Source organism: Anomaloglossus baeobatrachus, chromosome 4 (assembly GCF_048569485.1).
Source record: "Anomaloglossus baeobatrachus isolate aAnoBae1 chromosome 4, aAnoBae1.hap1, whole genome shotgun sequence".
Lineage (NCBI taxonomy): Eukaryota > Metazoa > Chordata > Amphibia > Anura > Aromobatidae > Anomaloglossus > Anomaloglossus baeobatrachus.
The window spans coordinates 2182312-2206122 of NC_134356.1; the positions used below are offsets into that span (position 1 = coordinate 2182312).

The 23811-nt window shown below is 49.9% G+C and overlaps 1 protein-coding gene across 3 annotated transcripts in view; it reads right to left on the minus strand.

Annotated features, from left to right (window-relative positions):
• Nucleotides 1-23811, minus strand: part of PTPRO (protein tyrosine phosphatase receptor type O) — a 468010-nt gene that overhangs the window by 237740 nt on the left and 206459 nt on the right. For 2 of the 3 annotated variants that reach the window (XM_075343481.1, XM_075343482.1), the window contains exons 8-9: nucleotides 14685-14805; nucleotides 9229-9422 (exon numbers count right to left, since the gene is read on the minus strand). In XM_075343481.1, the coding sequence (XP_075199596.1) occupies nucleotides 9229-9422; nucleotides 14685-14805 (315 nt within the window). Of the gene's footprint in view, nucleotides 1-9228; nucleotides 9423-14684; nucleotides 14806-23811 lie in introns of those variants that run through there. The other variant, XM_075343483.1, reaches the window with a different exon arrangement.

Here is a 23811-nt window from a genome sequence, read left to right on the forward strand (position 1 = left end):
CATGCATGGGACATTGTGAGGAGGGGGCAGCATGCAAGGGACATTGTGAGGAGGGGGCAGCATGCAAGGGACATTGTGAGGAGGGAGCAGCATGCATGGGACATTGTGAGGAGGGGGCAGCATGCATGGGACATTGTGAGGAGGGGGCAGCATTCATGGGACATTGTGAGGAGGGGGCAGCATTCATGGGATATTGTGAGGAGGGGGCAGCATTCATGGGACATTGTGAGGAGGGGGCAGCATGCATGGGACATTGTGAGGAGGGGGCAGCAAGCATGGGACATTGTGAGGAGGGAGCAGCATGCATGGGACATTGTGACGAGGGAGCAGCATGCATGGGACATTGTGAGGAGGGGGCAGCATGCATGGGACATTGTGAGGAGGGAGCAGCATGCATGGGACATTGTGAGGAAGGAGCAGCATGCATGGGACATTGTGAGGAGGGAGCATCAAGCATGAGATATTGTGCGGAGGGAGCAGCATGCATGGGACATTGTGAGGAGGGAGCAGCATGCATGGGACATTGTGAGGCGGGAGCAGCATACATGAGACATTGTGAGGAGGGGGCAGCATGCATGGGACATTGTGAGGAGAGAGAAGCATGCATGAGACATTGTGAGGAGGGAGCAGCATTCATGGGACATTGTGAGGAGGGAGCAGCATGCATGGGACATTGTGAGGAGGGAGCAGTATGCATGGGACATTGTGAGGAGGGGCAGCATGCATGGGACATTGTGAGGAGGGAGCAGCATGCATGGGACATTGTGAAGAGGGGGCAGCATGCATGGGACATTGTGAGGAGAGAGCAGCATGCATGGGACATTGTGAGGAGGGGGCAGCATGCATGGGACATTGTGAGGAGGGGGCAGCATGCATGGGACATTGTGAGGAGGGGGCAGCATGCATGGGACATTGTGAGGAGGGGGCAGCATGCATGGGACATTGTGAGGAGGGGGCAGCATGCAAGGGACATTGTGAGGAGGGAGCAGCATGCATGGGACATTGTGAGGAGGGGGCAGCATGCATGGGACATTGTGAGGAGGGGGCAGCAATCATGGGACATTGTGAGGAGGGGGCAGCATTCATGGGACATTGTGAGGAGGGGGCAGCATGCATGGGACATTGTGAGGAGGGGGCAGCAAGCATGGGACATTGTGAGGAGGGAGCAGCATGCATGGGACATTGTGACGAGGGAGCAGCATGCATGGGACATTGTGAGGAGGGGGCAGCATGCATGGGACATTGTGAGGAGGGGGCAGCATGCATGGGACATTGTGAGGAGGGGGCAGCATGCATGGGACATTGTGAGGAGGGGGCAGCATGCATGGGACATTGTGAGGAGGGGGCAGCATGCATGGGACATTGTCCTCACATCATGCTGCTCCCTCCTCACAATGTACAGATCATATTTCATAATCGAGGAAGGTGTGGTGCATATACAGTAGTTTATAAGGGAGGGCAGTGTGGTGTTTATTAGGGGCAGTGTCACAGTCACAGTATATAAGTGGGGACGGTGTGGTGGGAATATTTTATACTCATGCTATGTTTTGATGTGCCTGTGGTGATTCCCATGGGGGGGGGGTTTCGTTTCTTATTGATACTTTTTAAAGTGTGCTACAGAGTAGATCTGCCTTAAACAGATGTCGTGTGCGAAAACTCAGTTTTACGTTGTCACTAAGGGGCGCGACCACTTAAAGTGCCTAGGGCAGCATGAAGGCAAAATACAGCCCTGCCTATCACACTCCATAGGCTCCAAAGGCTGTTCTACAGGCACAAAACCAGCAGGTATCTTCCTGCGCTCACGTAACCGCCTATCAATCTGAATGGCCAAGGTCATAGAGGCATCAAGACCAGAAGGGACGGGAAATCCTACCATTACCTCCTTCACAGTATCAGCAATACCCTTCCGAAAAGAGCCGCAAGCGCATCATCATTCCATTTTGTAAGGACCGCCCACTTTCGAAATTTCTGACAAAATGTTTCTGCAGAATCCAAACCCTGAGTTAAGGACAACAAGATCTTTTCTGCTTGGTCCACAATATTGGGTTTGTCATATAATAAACCCAAGGCCTGAAAAAAGGAGTCCATATCACTGAGAATCGGATCATCAGACGCTAAAGAGAAGGCCCAGTCCTGAGGGTCACCACGCAGCAAGGAGATGACAATCTTAACCTGCTGTACGGGATTCCCTGAGGACTTAGGGCGCAGGTCAAAAAATAATTTACAATTATTTTTGAAGCTCAAAAATGTCGACCTATCTCCCGAAAAAAATTCAGGAACGGGAATCTTAGGCTCTGCAAGGGGAGTCTGTGCAAGATAAGACTCTATACGATGAACCTTAGCATCCAGTTGAGCAACACGCTCACCCAATTCATCCATGCTAGACAAAAGAAATCTTCCACGGAACCCAAAGAAGAAGAGGAAAAACACCATAAAAAAAAATAAAAATTCAGCAGACTTTTTCTTTCCTTTTTTTTTCTCTTTCCTTCTTAAGAGTACCCTTTAAACTTGTTGGCCGGATGTACTGTTATGATCCGGAACCATGGAAGACCACCACAAATCATTGGTAAAAGGTGACAAGAGCATTGGCAACTAATCTGGCCGCCATCCCCTTAATAACCATCAACACTAGAACTAGCCGAGGGGTGAACTAACATCCTGTGCTCTGCGAATCCAGCCGGAGAACTAGCAATCCTAAAGGAAGGAAAGATGGATAACTCTCTGCCTCAGAAAATAGATAAAGAATAGCAAGCCCCCACATTCAAAGACTGCGGTGATATAGGAAAACACAATACACAGATAGATGATAGGATTAGCAAAAGGTGAGGCCCCCACTGACTAAAATAGGAAAGGACAGGAAAGGGGCTGATGGTGGCCAGAGAAAAAACCCTGCAAAATTCCAAATTCCTGATAGTACAAAAAGGCCCTCAGATCGCACGATCTGCACTCCATCCTATACCAGGCGCTCTTGTCATACCAATGAACAGAAAACAAGAATCATTACAAATTTAAAAAGCCACAAACACATGGACTTAAAGGAGCTATACTCCAAACATAACTGCAGGGAGTTTCCCAGCTAAGCAAACTGAAAGGGAAGATCCCTGCAAGCAAATAAACTGAAAACAACCACAGCAAATGACAAACTCAGATAAGAGTAAAAGAACCAAACAACAAATAAAGAGCAAAACTTATCTGAGGTAGATGTGGTGTGGAGCAGAATGAAGCAGGCTGGTGAACAAAGAACAACTGACATCCGGCATAGCCTGCTATCAGACCAGGATTTAAATAAGCAGAGAGTTAGCAAAGGAAATGCCCATTGCTCAACACACCTGGTCTATATCCAAACCATTCCTGGCCACAAGAGGGAGCCTCCCAGCAGTCAAAGCATAACTGACATTCACAACAGTACCCCCCCCTTGAGGAGGGGTCACCGAACCCTCACCAACGCCACCGGGTTGCTCGGGATGAGCATGATGGAAGGCGCGAACCAACCTGTCCGCATGAATGTCAGAAGCCACAACCCAAGAGTTATCCTCCTGCCCATAACCCTTCCATTTCACAAGGTACTGAAGCTGACGCCTACTGCGATGGGAATCCAGAATTTTTTCAACCTCATACTCCAGATCCCCTTGTACCAAAACAGGGTCAGGAAGCGCTGCTGCAGGAACTGTTGGCTCCACATGTTTCTTTAACAAGGACCTATGGAAGACATTGTGAATCTTAAAAGACACAGGCAGAGTCAAACGGAAAGATACAGGGTTGATAATCTCCGAAATCTTATAAGATCGCACGATCTGCACTCCGTCCTATACTAGGCGCTCTTGTCATACCAATGAAGAGAAAACAAGAATCATTACAAATTCAAAAAGCCACAAACACATGGACTTAAAGGAGCTATACTCCAAACATAACTGCAGGGAGTTTCCCAGCTATGAAGCAGGCTGGTGAACAAAGAACAACTGACATCCGGCATAGCCTGCTAACAGACCAGGATTTAAATAGGCAAAGAGTTAGCAATGGAAACGCCCATTGCTCAACACACCTGGTCTATCTCCAAACCATTCCTGGCCACAAGAGGGAGCCTCCCAGCAGCCAAAGCATAACTGACATTCACAACAGTCCAGGCTAGACGATTCTCTATACTCCGGATAACATTGGAAGATTTATTGCAGTGAGCTGGTTTTCCTTTTGCTTTCTCTACAACAGTAAGGGACTCCCCTAGCCTGAGGACTAGTTTAGGAGTCTCATTCCCAGTTCTGTGTCACCCAACATTTCAATTATCCCTTTCTTTCTTAATCTGTGTTTCTATCACACTTCTACCCCTTCCTTTCCCTGGGGGGAGATGGGAACAGATGAGCTTTACGCAGGAGTATATTAAGGCACGAGACTCTGACAGCTCCACCATTAGGGGTAATCCGGTGGACAGCGATAACCTAGGGTCCCCTAGCGTGAGGAAATAAACCACAGATAGTGATAGAAGGAAGGAATCCAACAATCAGCAAACCATGAAAAAAATTCCTATTTAAAATACCAATCTTTTTAGTCAATTCACTAAAATAACTGTCAGTGCAGTCACATAAAATAGCCACTAAAAAGGTGGATGGAAAGGTGAGGGGGACAAGTGCGCCAAATAACGATGTTAGAGATATTGGTTGGGTGGGGGTGGGGGTAGGCTAATGCTAACCCTATGAATTCCCCCTACCTACCAGCGGAGTGTAAACACCCTAACACTCGGTGCCCCCGCTCCTCGGCGGTTGTCCCTTACTAACCCTCCAATCCACAATACACTACCACCATCACCATACATTGTGTACATGAAATGTGCAGGTCAAGTGGTTGTCTGGTAACTACTCTCTATGGTCAATAAATATCATTCAAAGTAGATTACACCAACTATAGAGTTCAGATACAGTAGTTCCCTTTAGGATAGAAAAAATATTCTTATATCCCAAGAATCATGCTAATGCACATATACTCAGAGTCCTTAATGCCTTAATGCCTGCATATGTATATAGAATTATAGTACTTATCCATCCCAACGCGTTTCTCCCTCAGGATATCTGGGGCTTCATCAGGAGATGTTCAAATCTTAAGTCCACAAGGCCGGTGACACAGTGGAAATCCGGTTGTTGTTGTGACTGGTGGCGTCACACAGGACCGTACAGTCTGGGTCCTATCTCATTGATGGTGTCAGGGATAAAGCCTCACCATACCATGAACCACATCTACTTAAATCAGCTCAACCGGCCCCGTACCACCCCGCCTCCAGAAAGCTTACCGTCCGTATACTTTAAACATCCGCGCCAATTCGCGTACGGTTACTTCCGTTGGCGGGCCCGTCTGACGTCACGCAGGAAATCAATGTAACCCACAAGGCCACGCTCGTAATCCCGGACCTCGGACGTCACACCGGAAGTTACGAAATGTGGAACGCACAGTGCGTTCCACTTGTGCAACATCCTCTAGTAACAACCCGGAAGTAATGTTCCGTGGAGAAGTTACTGTAATCTACTATAAGCAGATCGTAAGAATTAAATAAAGGGCCCGAAGAGTCCGATCGGGCTATTTACAATAATAATCAAAGAGAATAAAGGCAATATAATTTAATCGCCGCACATTAACACTTGCTCGTCCTGTCAGGACAATAAGCACAAAGGCATTCCTGCCCATTCCAATGAATCAATCATCTCTTGTTAGTAAATGTGAAAAAAAGGGGGTCCCATCACCACCGAATATCCTTTTTGAGGAGAATTATATAAAACTCGTGAAATTAAGCTGTTCATTAATACCATCCGGGCTCATACTTCGCAGCAGATAGATCCGCCTGGTTTCCCTCTGGAGGATTAGCCTATTCCAGTCACCCAGTCTTTCATATTTCTGGACAGTCTCAATTGCCTTAAATAGGACACTTTTTGTGTCCCCATTATGATACTGGACTACATGCCGGGCTAGCGCAGTGTCTCTTTTGTGAAGAATGTCCCCAATGTGCTCCCCTATCCTTACTCTTAGCTCTCTCTTGGTTTTACCCACATAATTTTTGGGACATTGGCAGGTGCACATATAAACCACGCCAGTAGTCTTGCAATTCGCAAAATCTTGATTGGCAAATACTCTCCCTGTCACAGCACTTGTAAACGTTTTTGAGGGGTCAAGGAATCTACAAAAACTACAAGAACCGCACCTAAAGGTCCCAATAGGTCTCCTGTCTAGCCATGTCCCTGCAGGTTTAGGTAATTCAAAATGGCTATGGACCACATGGTCCCGTATTGACCTTCCTTTCCTAAAAGTGACCGAAGGTTTTGTAGTTAAAGTATCTACTAAGTCCGGGTCTGCCCGTAAGATGTTCCAATGCCGCCTCAATATGTCCATAATTCTGTCTGCTTGGTCATCATAAGTACCGATCAGTCTAGTCAGGCCATCAGTCTCTATCTTCTGACGGGGCACAATCAGTTCTGTCCTATTTCTCCCTTTTGCAAAGTTGTAAGCCTTATTGATCACCCCCATTGGATACCCTCTGTCTCTGAACCTGCGTCTGAGATTATTGGATTGTGCCAGAAAGTCTCCCAAACTTGAACAGTTTCTCCGAAGTCGAACCAACTGTCCCTTTGGGATCCCTCTCTTTAGGCTTGTGGGGTGACAGCTTTCCCACCGTAGCAAGCTGTTAGTTGCCGTGGGTTTCCTATAGATAGTCTTATCCAAATAGCCGTCCTGATTTTTCTTAATATACAAATCCAAAAAGGAAATCCTGTCACCCCCTATCTCCGAGGTAAATCTCAGATTAAGATTATTCGCATTAAGATGTTCCACAAACGACCTGAAGGAATATTGGTCACCTGACCATAGGACAAGGATGTCATCAATGTACCTCCCCCAGAATAAAATCCTGGGCATCCAGATGACATCCTCGTCCCTAAAGACAACTGTGTCCTCCCACCAACCCAGGAGCAAAGTAGCATATGTGGGAGCACAAGGGCTCCCCATTGCTGTGCCCCTGAGTTGGTGGTAGAACTTCCTGTTAAACAGGAAGTAGTTGTGTCCTAGGACAAACCTCAGTAGTTTTATAATTAAGGTATTATGAGGCCCAAGATGACTCCCCCCTACTCTTTAGGAAGTATTCTACTGCCTCAATACCCTTTTCATGAGGGATACTGCTGTATAGGGCCTCCACATCTATTGATGTTAAGATGGTGCCCTGTTCCACATGAATTCCTTCCAACTTCCCAATTAGATCAGCAGTATCCCTAATGTATGATGGCAATGATGTCACAAAAGGGCGCAGAAGTTTGTCCAGATACACACTAACATTCTGACACAGTGCCTCTATACCAGAGACTATAGGTCGACCTTTCAATGGAACAATGCCTTTGTGTATCTTTGGAAGTGAATAGAATGTTGCTATTCTCGGGTATTTCAGATACATAAAGTCTAATTCACTTTTGTAGATTAGCAGGTCGTCCAATGCAAGTGTCAAAATTTCCAACAGTTCACTGGCATAATCCTTTGTGGGATCCCCCTTCAGTACCTCGTATGTCTCAGAGTCATGGAGAATAGAGTAACACATAGCCCTATATTTTTCTACATCAAGAATAACTGTGTTCCCTCCTTTATCGGAGGGCTTAATTACGATTCCCCTAGCGTGAGGGCCAGCATAGGAGAACCTTGTACCATGCTATCACATCATGATAGAACCAGAAAGAGAAGAAAAGGAGAAAAATTCCAAATCAGAGAAGGTGTCACCTATAAGGGACCTGGATGTAAATGTTTGTATGATCCTGCCTGCATCTCACCAGTACTATGGTTCCTCTATGGTCTGCAGTCTGATGATGACAGGTAATATCTTTCATTATCTCCTTACCATAGTTAAGAACATTCTGGGAGTTGTAAGTTCACATATGGGGCTTAGTTGACATTACAATTGAGTGCTATTCTAAGCTTGGTGCTGTATTCCTGATCTGATGTTGGTTCTGGTGATGTATTCATGTTCTGATGCTGACTCTGGTGACATATTTATGTAGTAATGGTGGTTCTGACGACATTCATGTACTGATGGTGGTTTTTGTGCCATATCTATTTCCCGATGATGGTTCTGGTGCCATAATAATGTACTACTGATGACACTGGTCTTCTACTTATGTAGCTCTGGTTTTCTATTTATGTAGTGATGAAGATTTTGTTTTCATATTCATATACTGATAATGGATCTGATGATGAATACATGACGAGAATCATCATCACTACAAGAATACATCCCTATAGCCATAAGAACTACATTTATATATCACCATCAGTATATGCATACATCACCAGAACCTCCAGAACCACCATCAGTACAGGAATACAGCACCAGAACCAATATCTGTTTTGTGCAAGCTGGATTTTCACAGGACAATTGTAAAAAAACATCATATGTGTCCCTTTATCTAAAATCTGGGTCTGTTTAGCTTCCATTAGGATGTCAGCCAAATGCTGGACACCTTAGCTGAAACCAAATGGCCCCTATTAGAGTTTAGCTATATTAGTTTCCATGATGCTTTTTGTCCTTTGTACTGTTTTAATGGTCTGCAAACAATGAATGAGTCTGTTAAGTCATACTCCTAAAGTACACCACTTTTTTACTTTGGCTAGTGTGTTTTGGTGAAAAAGATAACAATTCTAGTGTAAGTGGTTATCAGAGCTTATTACCTGACCCATCGGAGGGAGGTGGAGGTGAGATGGTGAATACACGATAAGAGCTCTCGTACCTTAGTTTCTGACCCATTCCTTTGCTTTGGTGCAGGGCAGGGGTTGCCATTGGCTTCATCGGTCTAAGGCAGCAATATACCTTGGGTTTCCCAGATTCCCTTATTGCTGAACCCTGCGGTATGATGTGACCTCGCTGGGAAGATGTGAGCATGGGACCCTTATGATGGACACATCCTGTACAGACTGCACCAAGGATTGTGAACCTGAACCGTGTTGACAGGAATTTCACTTACGGGACATTATAGACATTATTCCCAATGTCTTCCCATTTCTGTTCAATTCCCTGCGAACATTCCCTGATAGGAGCACATAGTGGGGCCCGTCCTCCAGATATGGTCAGGTTCTACCTCTGAGACACCTATGCCACAAATGTCCGAGGTGGGACAACCACGTGACAGACTCCCCAACATCCAACCATTCTCATCACACATTGTATAGATCACATTTCCTATATCAAGCAGTAAAAAGGTACAAAATGATGATTACCACCGTGGACGTGATGGAGACAGTTGCTGCGATCTCGTAGTATGGAGTCCATTCAGAGCTCATAGTGATGGGATTAAAGTAAAACATTTCAACCACATATTTCCGGAAGGAGCAGAGGTATGGCCTCGTCCAGCTCAAAACCACAGATGAAGGGCCTAGAGGGTAAAGCACCAAGTCCTGGACTCCTGGGGGATCTGCAAAATGAAGAACACAATAACAAGTTAGTGTGGATTGTGTAAAGGGCGAGGATTAATGTACTAATCATATCCATTCAGATTCTGGAATAACTATAATAACCCCCCCACCCCCACCCCATATATCTGCAGCTCCACTGCACAACCAGAAATCATGGCTATTGTGTCTGTGGGATAAGGGTCACAGTCACACACATATATCTCCATCTACCAGTATCTGTGGGGTCGAGGTAAGGGTTACTTCCAAGCTCCACACACACCATACAGGGACAACCCTAATCGTACCTCCATATATCTCCACCTACCAGTATCTGCGAGGTCGGGGTAAGGGTTACTCCCAAGCTACACACCATACAGGGACAACCCTAATCGTACCTCCATATATCTCCATCTACCACTATCTGTGGGGTCGGGGTAAGGGTTACTCCCAAGCTCCACACACACAATACAGGGACAACCCTAATCGTACCTTCATATATCTCCATCTATCAGTATCTGTGGGGTCGGGGTAAGGGTTACTCACAAGCTCCATAGACACCATACAGGGACAACCCTAATTGTACTTCCATATATCTCCATCTACCAGTATCTGTGGGGTCGGGGTAAGGGTTACTCACAAGCTCCATAAACACCATACAGAGACAACCCTAATTGTACTTCCATATTTCTCCATCTACCACTATCTGTGGGGTCGGGGTAAGGGTTACTCACAAGCTCCACAGACACACACAATACAGGGACAACCCTAATCGTACTTCCATATATCTCCTTCTTCCAGTATCTGTGGGGTCAGGGTAAGGGTTAGGGGTACTTTACACGTTGCGACATCGCTAGCATCGGCTAGCGATGCAGAGCAAGATAGTACCCGACCCCGTCGCACATGCGATATGTGGCGATTGCTGTCGTAGCGAACATTATCGCTACGACACCTTCACACGCACATACCTGCTCTGCGACGTCGCTGTGACTGCCGAACTATCCCTCCTTCAAGGGGGAGGTGGGTTTGGCGTCACAGCGACGTCACCGCGACGTCACTAATCGGCCGGCCAATAGAAGCGGAGGGGCGGAGATGAGCGGGACACAACAACCCGCCCACCTTCTCCCTTCCGCATTTGCCGTCGGGACGCAGGTAAGGAGATGTTTGTCGCTCCTGCGGGTTTTCACACAGCGATGTGTGGAGCTGCAGGAATGACAAACAACATCGTACCTGCGGTCGACCCGACATTATGGAAATGTACGACGCTACACATATCAACAATTTTCGATGCTTTTGCGATAGTTTATCGTCGCACCTAGGATTTACACTTTGCGATGTTGTTACCGGCGCCGGATGTGCGTCACTAACGACGTGACCCCCGACGATATTTCGGAAGCGATGTCGCAACGTGTAAAGCCCCCCTTACTCCCAAGCTTCACACACAATACAGGGACAACCCTTATTGTACCTCCATATATCTCCATCTACCAGTAACTGCGGGGTCGGGGTAAGGGTTACTCCCAAGCTCCACAGACACACACAATACAGGGACAACCCTAATCGTACCTCCATATATCTCCATCTACCACTATCTGTGGTGTCGGGGTAAGGGTTACTCCCAAGCTCCACACCATACAGGGACAACCCTAATCCTACCTCCATGTATCTCCATCTACCAGTATCTACCTGGTTCTGATAAGTGGAAACACTCACCCTTTTGCTGCCTTATATCCCAGGATAAATCCCACATGGAAAACTCTTGGACTCATTGATGTGACATCTTCAACAGGATCTCCATGTAACAAGTGCCATATAGAGCACTGTTTTTAATCTCAGCCCTCTCCAAAGCTGCCCCCCCCCCCCCGCTATACAATGCTCCCTATAGCATAACCTGCTCCTGTATGGTGTTCTCCGTCAATGATCTGATGGATGGCGCCCACCTGACCCCTTCTGATATATGGAGTGCCCCCAACCTCATACTGAGGTATGCAACATTTCCAACAACCATCAGAAAACAAGGTCAGAAGTGCTGAATTAAAGGAGGTGGTCGATTCACTCCCCCTCCTGATATACACTGCTGTGATGTACATATGTTTAAAGTACATTGGTGCTGCTGCTGGCAATGTAGCAGAGCCGAAGCAGTGCAGCAACTGGCGCCATCTAGTGGCCGACAAGTTATAGTGTTTTATTGAATATTAAGTTTATTGCTAGTGTGCATGTTACAGTAATGTTCAAGGAGATGTAGTAAGGAGCAGTGTGATTTGTAGAGAGGAAGGGGGACCTGTCTGTAACTGCAGAATAGGTGCAGAGAACAATAGCACATGCTCCATAAACCAAGCGGACAGGGACCTCCCCAACCTTGTCATATACTGTATATGTGGTAAGGAGCAGTGTGATGTGTTGGGAGGAAGGTGACCTGTTTGTTACTGCAGAATAGCTGCAGAGAATAAACAACACATGGAACAACAAATTCACCACTTGGGAAGTATCAGCACATGCTCCATAAAACAAGCGGACAGGGACCTCCCCAACCTTGTCATATACAGTGGTAAGGAGCAATGTGACGTGTGGAGGGGATGGGGACCTGTCTGTAACTGCAGAATAGGTGCAGAGAACAAAAGCACATGCTCCATAAACCAAGCGGACAGGGACCTCCCCAACCTTGTCATATACAGTGGTAAGGAGCAATGTGATGTGTTGGGAGGAAGGGGACCTGTCTGTAACTGCAGAATAGGTGCAGAGAATAGACAACACATGGGACAACAAATTTACCACTTGGGAAGTATCAGCACATGCTCCATAAACCAAGCGGACAGGGACCTCCCCAACCTTGTCATATACAGTGGTAAGGAGCAGTGTGATTTGTTGGGAGGAAGGGGACCTGTCTGTAACTGCAGAATAGGTGCAGAGAATAGACAACACCTGGGACAACAAATTCACCACTTAGGAAGTATCAGCACATGCTCCATAAACCAAGCGGACAGGGACCTCCCCAACCTTGTCATATACAGTGGTAAGGAGCAATGTGATGTGTAGAGGGGATGGGGACCTGTCTGTTACTGCAGAATAGGTGCAGAGAACAAAAGCACATGCTCCATAAACCAAGCGGACAGGGACCTCCCCAACCTTGTCATATACACGTGGTAAGGAGCAATGTGATGTGTTGGGAGGAAGGGGACCTGTCTGTTACTGCAGAATAGGTGCAGAGAATAAACAACACATGGAACAACAAATTCACCACTTGGGAAGTATCAGCACATGCTCCATAAAACAAGCGGACAGGGACCTCCCCAACCTTGTCATATACAGTGGTAAGGAGCAATGTGATGTGTTGGGAGGAAGGGGACCTGTCTGTAACTGCAGAATAGGTGCAGAGAATAGACAACACATGGGACAACAAATTTACCACTTGGGAAGTATCAGCACATGCTCCATAAACCAAGCGGACAGGGACCTCCCCAACCTTGTCATATACAGTGGTAAGGAGCAGTGTGATTTGTTGGGAGGAAGGGGACCTGTCTGTAACTGTAGAATAGGTGCAGAGAATAAACAACACCTGGGACAACAAATTCACCACTTGGGAAGTATCAGCACATGCTCCATAAACCAAGCGGACAGGGACCTCCCCAACCTTGTCATATACACGTGGTAAGGAGCAATGTGATGTGTTGGGAGGAAGGGGACCTGTCTGTAACTGCAGAATAGGTGCAGAGAATAAACAACACATGGGACAACAAATTCACCACTTGGGAAGTATCAGCACATGCTCCATAAACCAAGCGGACAGGGACCTCCCCAACCTTGTCATATACTGTATATGTGGTAAGGAGCAGTGTGATGTGTTGGGAGGAAGGGGACCTGTCTGTAACTGCAGAATAGGTGCAGAGAATAGACAACACATGGGACAACAAATTCACCACTTGGGAAGTATCAGCACATGCTCCATAAACCAAGCGGACAGGGACCTCCCCAACCTTGTCATATACTGTATATGTGGTAAGGAGCAGTGTGATGTGTTGGGAGGAAGGGGACCTGTCTGTTACTGCAGAATAGGTGCAGAGAATAAACAACACATGGAACAACAAATTCACCACTTGGGAAGTATCAGCACATGCTCCATAAAACAAGCGGACAGGGACCTCCCCAACCTTGTCATATACAGTGGTAAGGAGCAATGTGAGGTGTGGAGGGGATGGGGACCTGTCTGTTACTGCAGAATAGGAGCAGAGAATAAACAACACATGAGAAATACACAACAAATTTCAAACACTGCTTTTCTTCCCATACACATTATGAATGGGGACAGCTCTGACACTGCAATATACATATAATCAGCACAATGGTTTGTATAATCCCTAATATACATTACATGGAATAACTACATGTTTTCCATAAACACTGAGGGCAGGAAAACCCTTTAATATGCTGAATATGCTGCAGACAACAAAAACCACAGGAGAAATGAACTCATCTGGACTCTGAATTTCCTGCATTGTTTCCCGCAAATGCTGCATACAGGGCACCCCACTATACAGATAATGTGCTCAATGCTCAATGCAATAAAGGGGAGAAGAGCTTGTTAATATTAGGGTGCCCCCTTCAGGGGGTCTGCTGTCTTACATCATATACTAAAGCCTGCTTTACATGGTACGATCGATTGTGCGATTTCACAATCGATCGTACCCGCCCCCGTCCTTTCTGCGTCACGGGCAAATCGCTGCCCGTGTCGCACAAAGTCAGTAACCCCCGTCACACATACTTACCTCTCGTGCGACCTCGCTGTGTGCGGCGAACGTCCACTTCCTGAAGTGGGAGGGACGTTTGGCGTCACAGCGACGTCACACGGCCGCCGGCTAATAGAAGCGGAGGGGCGGAGATGAGCAGGATGTAAACATCCCGCCCACCTCCTTCCTTCCACATAGAGCCGGCGGCGGCCGCGGGAGGCAGGTGAGCTGGTCATCGTTCCCGTGGTGTCACACGGAGTGGCGTGTGCTACCACGGAAACGATGATCAACCAAATTAAACGATATTATGGAACCTAACGAGCAGTACCCGACTCACAATTTGTGAGCGATACTGCATCGCTAGGAGGTGTCACACAGGCCGGCATCGCCAGCGATGCCGGATGTGCGTCACAAAAACCGTGACCCCGACGATCTATCGCACGATAGATTGTCTGGTGTAAAGCAGCCTTAAGTCTTCTGACATCATTAGTGGTTTGGAGGACAGAGGAGTAGTGTCCTCAGATATGTGTAGGACCAGCCTTTTCACAGTCGGTTTCTCACCCATTGCGAACAGGACGGCATCAGATGGGGGTCCGACCAGCGGGGACCTCTGCAGGTAGACGAGGACTCTGTACTGCGCTCCGGGGACGAGCTGCTGGATGACACTGCTGGAAATATTCACCTGTAACACAACAGAGTCACAACAGAGTCATCAGACCAATACCTTGTATCTAATCCCAAGATGTATGTTACTGTCTACTGTATCCAAAAATAGCTTGTGGAAACTGTCTGCTGTATCTAATCCTATCCTTTGTAGTGCTGTCTGCTGTATCTAATCCTATTCTGTGAGGTACTGTCTGCTAAGACTTGTATCTAATCCTATACTGTGTGGTACGGTATGATAGCACCACAAAGCATAGGATAAGGCACAAAGCCTGTCTGTGTGTCGCCCTGGACAAGCCAGGGGCCACAGAGAACAACACCACAACACCCCACACTCCCTGCAGGCACATCAAGGTCAGACACAAAACCCTTGTTGCCTTCCTCCAGGGGCTGATGTCCACACCAGGGGGTGGGCCAGGCGGTTGGTCCCGCCCACCGAGGAGTTCACAGTCCTGGAGGCGGGAAAACAACCAGTTCAGTTTTGGACAGTGAAAGTGGAAGGAGGAAAGTGTAGTAAGAGAGCAACTGACTGACGGCGTCCGGGTGTGTGGCCCGGGTGAGACAACAAGGTTGGCAGACGGTGGTGACCGTCTGCAGGAGTGGCCGATTGGAGTCTACCGTAAGGACCGTGGACGGGTGGTGGCCCGGCGGTACCGGACCGGTACACAAAGAGAAGCCAGCACCAGTGGCAGGGGCCTTTCGGACCCCGGCAAGGCTAGGAGTTGCCGTGAAGTTGGCGAATCCGTTAGTGAAGGGGACCTCCAGGTTCCTAAACAGTCAAGTCCCGACAGAAGCCAACAGTCCAACCCAGTGAGAGAGACACCGCCACCGCCAAGGCAACCGTTTCTCAGGGCCAGCGCCTGCGGGCAAAAGGGGCTCCTCCGGCCCATATCCAAGTCGGGGAGCGGGTTACCGGTGGGAACCCATCGAAACTGAACAGACAGAGTAGGTGCAGGGAAAAGACAGTCACCGCTAACCTGCAGGGAACGACAACACCGCAGCCGTCCGAGGGACCCATCCATCCAGCCGCTTGTTTTACCGTGAACTGTGTCATCATCATTGGGCTGAGTGAGTACCTCCATGCCGTGCGGCACAGCACTGCCCCTGCGATCCTGCACCTCGCCAGGCCCCGTAGCCCGCCTGCCATCCATCCCTACCCCATCACCGGGCCCCGCGAAAACCAACCCCCCTACCCACGGAGGGGAGAATAAACTATCAAAGCTGCTCCCTGTCATCGTCCCCGGGATCCCCATCCAGAGCAGCGGTGGTGTCACCAAAAATCACCACAACCGTGGGTGGCGTCACGGACAATATCCCCAAAACCAAACCACTCCTTTTCACTGACGGGCGAGGAGCGCCGCTCGAGTCCCCAGGATCTGGCCCATCGCTCGAGCCACCGAGCAACGGCAGCAGCAGCCAGACCCGAGCAGTGGGAGAGCGCAGCGTCCCCTCCTCCGCCCGTGACATCTGCTGTACCTAATCCTGCCCTGTGTGGTACGTGTGAGGCAGTAACTATATGGTGAATGACCGGCATGTATCGCAGTCCTCTGTGATGTAAACATGGAACGTTTTCTCTGGGACTTGTAGGTAAACAAGGGTTGTTAATGTTTGCAGAGCTAGGTTTAGGAATGAATAGTCGGAAGTGTGGGTGGGTCTGGCTATTCACACACGTCCTCTCATGGAGTCTCAGGTGTTATAGTGAAACTGTTTGTCTGAGCACATGGCCCCTTTGTTTGGAACCTGGAGACTTCCTGAAGATACTGGAGGGGAGAGTGCAGCCAGGATAGAGAGGCTGTGCAGTGAAGACAGTCCGGCAGTGATCCTGTGCGGTCGATGTGTACCGCCCTGAGAGGGCTCGGCCGCTCCCTCGCCGGGCCGAGCCGCTCGAGGTCCGGGCTCGGGTTGTCAGTGGCTCGAGTGCCTCCGGATCAGGGGCCACGTCGCTCTGTTAAGGAGAGGCAGTGGGGTGGTGGTGTGGGACGAGGTTCGCAGCCGGGGGCCGCGTTGTCGTTGGACGGGTCATGACGCCACCCACGGGTCGTGGTAACGGGATGCACCACCGCTGCGGCGGGAGTGAAGGGGGCTCCCGGGATCGGTGTTGAGGGCGCAGCCTGGATGTTAGCCCCTTCGTGAGTAGGGGCGGTGTGTCCCGGGGCCCGGTGGGACGGGCGATGATGTCGGGGTGCAGGGCGCCGTGCTGCGGTGCAATGTCGTGGCACTGGTGTACTCACTATTAATTCACACTCAGAGTCACTGGTAAACCAAAGTTCGGGTATGGTCGGGTCCCGCAGCCGGCTGCTTGTGTCCCTTGTGAGGCTGATGGTGGCCCCTTTCCCTTGCACCTCTTGTTTTGACTTTTGGCTCCCCTGCCTGAGCAGTGGTAGCCCGCTCCCCGGCGTTTAGCTGCCAGAAGAGCCCTCGGTTGCCCGCAGGCGCTGGCCCGTCGGATGTTTGGCCCTTGGCGGTGGTTCTCACCCGGTATCGGTGGGCTGTTGCCTTCTTTCGGGACTTTGGGTGAGGATGAACCCGTGAGGTCTAGACTGCAATCACTGAATTTGCCTAAACTCAGTGGCTTCCAAGGTAGGACGGGGTCTGAGTACCTGGTTACTGGTGCTCCGATTAGCTGTTGGCTCCCCGGTTCAGGTCCTTTGGGCTCCAACCCTGGCCCGGTGCCTACGGTTCCGCCGGTCACTACACCGGTACTCCTGCAGGCAGCCACCATCGTCTGCCTGCCTGATGTTACGGGGATCTGTAACTGACAGCTCCTGTCACTGTCGCTCTACAACTCAATCTGTTTGTATTTCCTGCCTCAGGACAGTAGTCTCCTCGGTGGGCGTGCCTTTCCACCTGACTCCGCCCACCTGGTGTGCCCTACTGGCCCTGAGGGAGGCATCAGGTCTCCCTTTCGGGTGACGGGTGTGTCCTCACAAGGGATGGGTGTGTGTGTGTTGTGTGGTGGATGTTGTTACCTGTGACCCCTGGGGTCCAGGGCGTCACATTTAACAGTGGGAATTCTGTGCTTGGAAGAAGCAAGCATCCGGAGCTGTGGACTGACAGGAGTCAGTGTGTGGAGCCGCTATAGCTCCTGGAAGAATCTGGAGAGGAGAGTGCAGCCAGGATAGAGAGTTTGTACAATGAAGATGCAGCATCTGACAGAGATCCTGTGCGGTCACTGACCGTGGGAATTCTGTGCTTGGAAGAAGCAAGTTTCTAGAGCTGTGGACTGACAGGAGTCAGTGTGTGGAGCCGCTATAGGTCCTGGAAGACACTGGAGGGAAGAGTAGAGGTAGGATAGAGAGGCTGTGCAGTGAAGACGCAACATCTAACAGGGATCCTGTGCGGTCACTGACAGAGGGAATTCTGTGCTTGGAAGAAGCAAGCATCCGGAGCTGTGGACTGACAGGAGTCAGTGTGTGGAGCCACTATAGCTCCTGGAAGAATCTAGAGAGGAGAGTGCAGCCAGGATAGAGAGGTTGTACAATGAAGATGAAGTCTCTGGCAGAGATCCTGTACGGGCACTAACAGAGGGAATTCTGTGCTTGGATGAAGCAAGTTTCTGGAGCTGTGGACTGACAGGAGTCAGGTTGTGGAGCCGCTATAGCTCCTGGAAGACCTCTGGAGGGAAAAGTAGAGGTCGGATAGAGAGACTGTGCAGTGAAGATGAAGCCTCTGGCAGAGATCCTGTGCGGACACTAACAGAGGGAATTCTGTGCTTGGAAGAAGCAAGTTTCTGGAGCTGTGGACTGACAGGAGTCAGTGTGTGGAGCCGCTATAGCTCCTGGAAGAATCTAGAGAGGAGAGTGCAGCCAGGATAGAGAGGTTGTGCAATGAAGATGAAGCCTCTGGCAGAGATCCTGTGCGGGCACTAACAGAGGGAATTCTGTGCTTGGATGAAGCAAGCATCCGGAGCTGTGGACTGACAGGACTCAGGTTGTGGAGCCGCTATAGCTCCTGGAAGACTTTGGAGAGGGGATTGCAGGTAGGATAGAGAGGTTGTTCAGTAAAGATGCAGCCTCTGCAGAGATCCTGTGCTGTCACTCACAGAGGGAATTCTGTGCTCGGAAGAAGCAAGCTTCTGGAGCTGTGCACTGACAGGAGTCAGTGTGTGGAGCCGCTATAGCTCCTGGAAGACACTGGAGGGAAGAGTAGAGGTAGGATAGAGAGACTGTGCAGTGAAGATGCAACATCTGACAGGGATCCTGTGCAGTCACTGACAGAGGGAATTCTGTGCTTGGATGAAGCAAGTTTCCGGAGCTGTGGACTGACAGGAGTCAGTGTGTGGAGCCGCTATAGCTCCGGGAAGAATCTGGAGGGAAGAGTAGAGGTCGGATAGAGAGACTGTGCAGTGAAGATGAAGCCTCTGGCAGAGATCCTGTGCTGTCACTGACAGAGGGAATTCTGTGCTCGGAAGAAGCAAGCTTCTGGAGCTGTGGACTGACAGGACTCAGGTTGTGGAGCCGCTATAGCTCCTGGAAGACTTTGGAGAGTGGATTGCAGGTAGGATAGAGAGGTTGTTCAGTAAAGATGCAGCCTCTGGCAGAGATCCTCTGCAGTCACTGATCGTGGGAATTCTGTGCTTGTAAGAAGCAAGCTGGAGCTGTGGACTGACAGGAGTCAGTGTGTGGAGCCACCATAACTCCTACAAGGTAATCTCAGTGAAGATGGGGTTGTGTACTGACTGAAGTCAGTGAGTGATGGTTGCAATACCTACTCTAGGATATTTCTGCAGGGTTTTTTCTGAAGCCGTGTGGGAGTACCCGTGGATGAAATGGACTCTATGTCTGTAATGCCAAAGGAAGGCTCATGTTTTGTTTCTGGAAGATGGTTTATGTGTGCTAAATAAGCCAGCTGGACTTTTAAATAGGAACTGCTCCTGTGTGCCTCAACATAGCAGTCAAGTGAGTATCCCCTAACACATTCAGTGAGCTAACAAATCAATTTAATCCTATCCTGTGTGATACAGTATGCTAAGAATTGTATCTAATCTTATCCTGTGTGGTGCTATCTGCTGTATCTAATCCTATCTTGTGTGGAATGTCTGCTGTATCTAATTTCATCATGTATGGTAATGTTTGCTGTATCTAATCTTATCCTGTATCATACTTGTCATGAAAATATAATAGATATGTCTCCATGACCCCTGGATCAGGAGTCATCCCCTCCCTCAGGAGAGCTGTACATACAGGCAAATATCCACCTGGCAAATATGTGACCAACTCCCTCACAGTAGGGAAACAAGCCGCTTTGAGCTCAGAAACCCCCTGGGACTAAGAGATGGTCACACTGGCATTCGTATACATAAGGGAGGAGAATACAGGTTCTGTGATCACAAGCCGGACTGGCTCCATTGGGAAAAGTATTAATTTTATGTGGTACACACAGTGGGTACGCTAAGTATTCAGACCCCTTTACATTTTTCACTCTTTGTTTAATTGCAGCCATTTAATACATTTTTTTTCTTATTAATGTACACTCTGCACCCCTCCCCCAAAAAACAGAAATGTAGAAATCATTGCAAATTTATTAAACAAGAAAAACGGAAATATCACATGGTCATAAGTATTCAGCCCCTTTGCTCAGTATAACACATGGTGATAAGTATTCAGCCCCTTTGCTCAGTATAACACATGGTGATAAGTATTCAGCCCCTTTGCTCAGTATATCACATGGTCATAAGTATTCAGCGCCCCTTTGCTCAGTATAACACGTGGTCATAAGTATTCAGCGCCTTTGCTCAGACACTCATATGTAAGTCACATGCTGTCCATTTCCTTGTGATTCTCCTTGAGATGGTTCTCCTTCATTGGAGTCCAGCTGTGTGTAATTACACTGATAGGACGTGATTTGGAAAGGCGCACACCTGTCTATATAAGACCTCACAGCTCACACTGCATGTCACACCAAATGGGGATCATGAGGTCAAAGGAACTGCCCAAGGAGCTCAGAGACAGAATTTTGGCAAGGCACAGATCTGGCCAAGGTTACAAAAGAATTTCTGCAGTACTCAAGGTTCCTAAGAGCACAGTGGCCTCCATAATCCTTAAATGGAAGAAGTTTGGGACCACCAGAACTCTTCCTAGACCTCGCCGTCCAGCCAGACTGAGCAATCGTGGGAGAAGAGTCTTGATGAGAGAGGTAAAGAAGAACCCCAAGATCCCTGTGGCTGAGCTCCAGAGATGCATTAGGGAGATGGGAGAAAGCTCCACAAAGTCAACTATCACTGCAGCCCTCCACCAGTCGGGCCTTTATGGCAGAGTGGCCCGATAGAAGCCTCTCCTCAGTGCAAGACATATGAAAGCCGCATAGAGTTTGCAAAAATTCACACTCCCAAACTATGAGAAATAAGATTCTCTGGTCTAATGAGACGAAGATACAACTTTTTGTGATAATTCTAAGCGGCATGTGTGGAGAAAACTGGGCACTGCTCATCACTTGTCCAATATAATCCCCACAGTGAAGCATGGTGGTGGCAGTATCATGCAATGGGGGCAGGGACAGGACAACTGGTTTCAATTGAAGGAAAGATGAATGAGGCCAAATACAGAGTACTGAGCAAAGGGTCTGAATACTTATGACCATGTGATATTTCAGTTTTTCTTGTTTAATAAATTTGCAAAAATTTCTAGATTTCTGTTTTTTTCCATCAAGATTGGGTGTAGAGTGTACATTAATGAGAAAAAAATGAACTTTTTTGAATTTACCAAATGGCTTCAATGAAACAAAGAGTGAAAAATGTAAGGAGTCTGAATACTTTCCGTATCCACTGTAAGTCACACTCATATGGCAAGCATACATTCGCTCTGAGGAGTCCATCACGCACATCTATATCTATAATTGCCTTATTCTGTCTGTCTGTCTGTCTTGCTCCAAAATTGTGTCCTTACGGTGACACAAAGCGGATTGGCCGCTGGCCTCGCCATGGCCCCGCCCCCCGCACGGATTGGTCGCTTGCCCTGGCTCCCCCCCCACACGGATTGGCCGGCCGCTCGCACATGCTCCGCCCCCCACACGGATTGGCCTCTCGCCCCGGCACCCTGCACGTATTGGCAACTCGGCCACGCCCCGCCCCCTCACGCAATGCACGCTCACTCTGGCCCCGCCCCCCGCACGCATCCCCCAAACTGACACGGAGACACGACTCCCAGGTGAGTACTGTACCCCCGGGAGCCCACACCAGCATACGCCGCCAACCCAGCCGACACAAACCCTCGCATTGCTGGGGTTTGCCGCCGTATGCTGGTGTGGGCTCCCGTGCGAGCGGGGGACGGGATGCGCTGGTAACCATGGTAGCATAGTTACCAGCGCATCAAGGTCCTGCAGCGGCGGAACATCCACACGCACACACATAACAACAGACACACACACACACACACACACACATCAGATCACACTCACTCTCACACACACCTCACACACACATCAGATCGCATCCACACACTCACAGCATCCGGAGATATCGCTTGCTTCTCGGCCGCAATACTGTGCTGTGAGCTCCCAGGACCTGCCGGAGGATCACATGGCCAGAAGCATGTGGTATCTCCGGATGTTGTGAGTGAGCACGTATGTGCAATATCGTCAATGTGTGTGTGTGTGAGTGTATGCGATCGGGTGTGTGTGAGTGTATGCGATCGGGTGTGTGTGAGTGTATGCGATCGGGTGTGTGTGAGTGTATGCGATCGGGTGTGTGTGAGTGTATGCGATCGGGTGTGTGTGAGTGTATGCGATCGGGTGTTTGTGAGTGTGAGTGAGCACGGCGTGCTGGAGGAGGCTGGGAGGAGAGAGCCTGATCCTGGGGAAGGCTGGGAGGGGGAGGCTGATGTTGGGGGAGGCTGGGAGGGTGTAGGCTGATGCTGGGGGAGGCTGATGCTGGGGGAGGCTGGGAGGAGAGAGGCTGATGCTGGGGGTGGCTGGGATGAGAGAGGCTGATGCTGGGGGAGGCTGATGCTGGGGGAGGCTGGAAGGAGAGAGGCTGATGCTGGGGGAGGCTGATGTTGGGGGAGGCTGGGAGGGTGTAGGCTGATGCTGGGGGAGGCTGATGCTGGGGGAGGCTGGGAGGAGAGAGGCTGATGTTGGGGGACGCTGATGCTGGGGGTGGCTGGGATGAGAGAGGCTGATGCTGGGGGAGGCTGATGCTGGGGGAGGCTGGAAGGAAAGAGGCTGATGCTGGGGGAGGCTGATGCTGGGGGAGGCTGGGAGGGGAGGCTGATGCTGGGGAGGCTGGGAGGAGAGAGGCTGATGCTGGGGGAGGCTGATGCTGGGGGAGGCTGGAAGGAGAGAGGCTGATGCTGGGGGAGGCTGATGCTGGGGGAGGCTGGGAGGGGGAGGCTGATGCTAGGGGAGGCTGGGAGGAGAGAGGCTGATGCTGGAGGAGGCTGGGAGGAGAGAGGCTGATGCTGGGGGAGGCTGGGAGGAGAGAGGCTGATGCTGGGGGAGGCTGGGAGGCGGAGGCTGATGCTGGGGGAGGCTGGGAGGCGGAGGCTGATGCTGGGGGAGGCTGATGCTGGCGGAGGCTGGAAGGAGAGAGGCTGATGCTGGGGGAGGCTGATGCTGGGGGAGGCTGGGAGGGGGAGGCTGATGCTGGGGGAGGCTGGGAGGAGGGAGGCTGGGAGGAGAGAGGCTGATGCTGGGGGAGCCTGGAAGGAGAGAGGCTGATGCTGGGGGAGGCTGATGCTGGGGGAGGCTGGAAGGAGAGAGGCTGATGCTGGGGGAGGCTGATGCTGAGGGAGGCTGGGAGGTGGAGGCTGATGCTGGGGAAGGCTGGGAAGAGGGAGGCTGGGAGGAGAGAGGCTGATCCTGGGGAAGGCTGGGAGGAGGGAGGCTGGGAGGAGAGAGGCTGATGCTGGGGGAGGCTGGAAGGAGAGAGGCTGATGCTGGGGGAGGCTGGGAGGGGGAGGCTGGGAGGAGAGAGGCTGATGCTGGGGGAGGCTTGGAGGAGGGAGGCTGGGAGGGGGGAGGCTTGGAGGAGGGAGGCTGGGAGGGGGGAGGCTGAGAGAAGAGAGGCTGATGCTGGGGGAGGCTGAGGCTG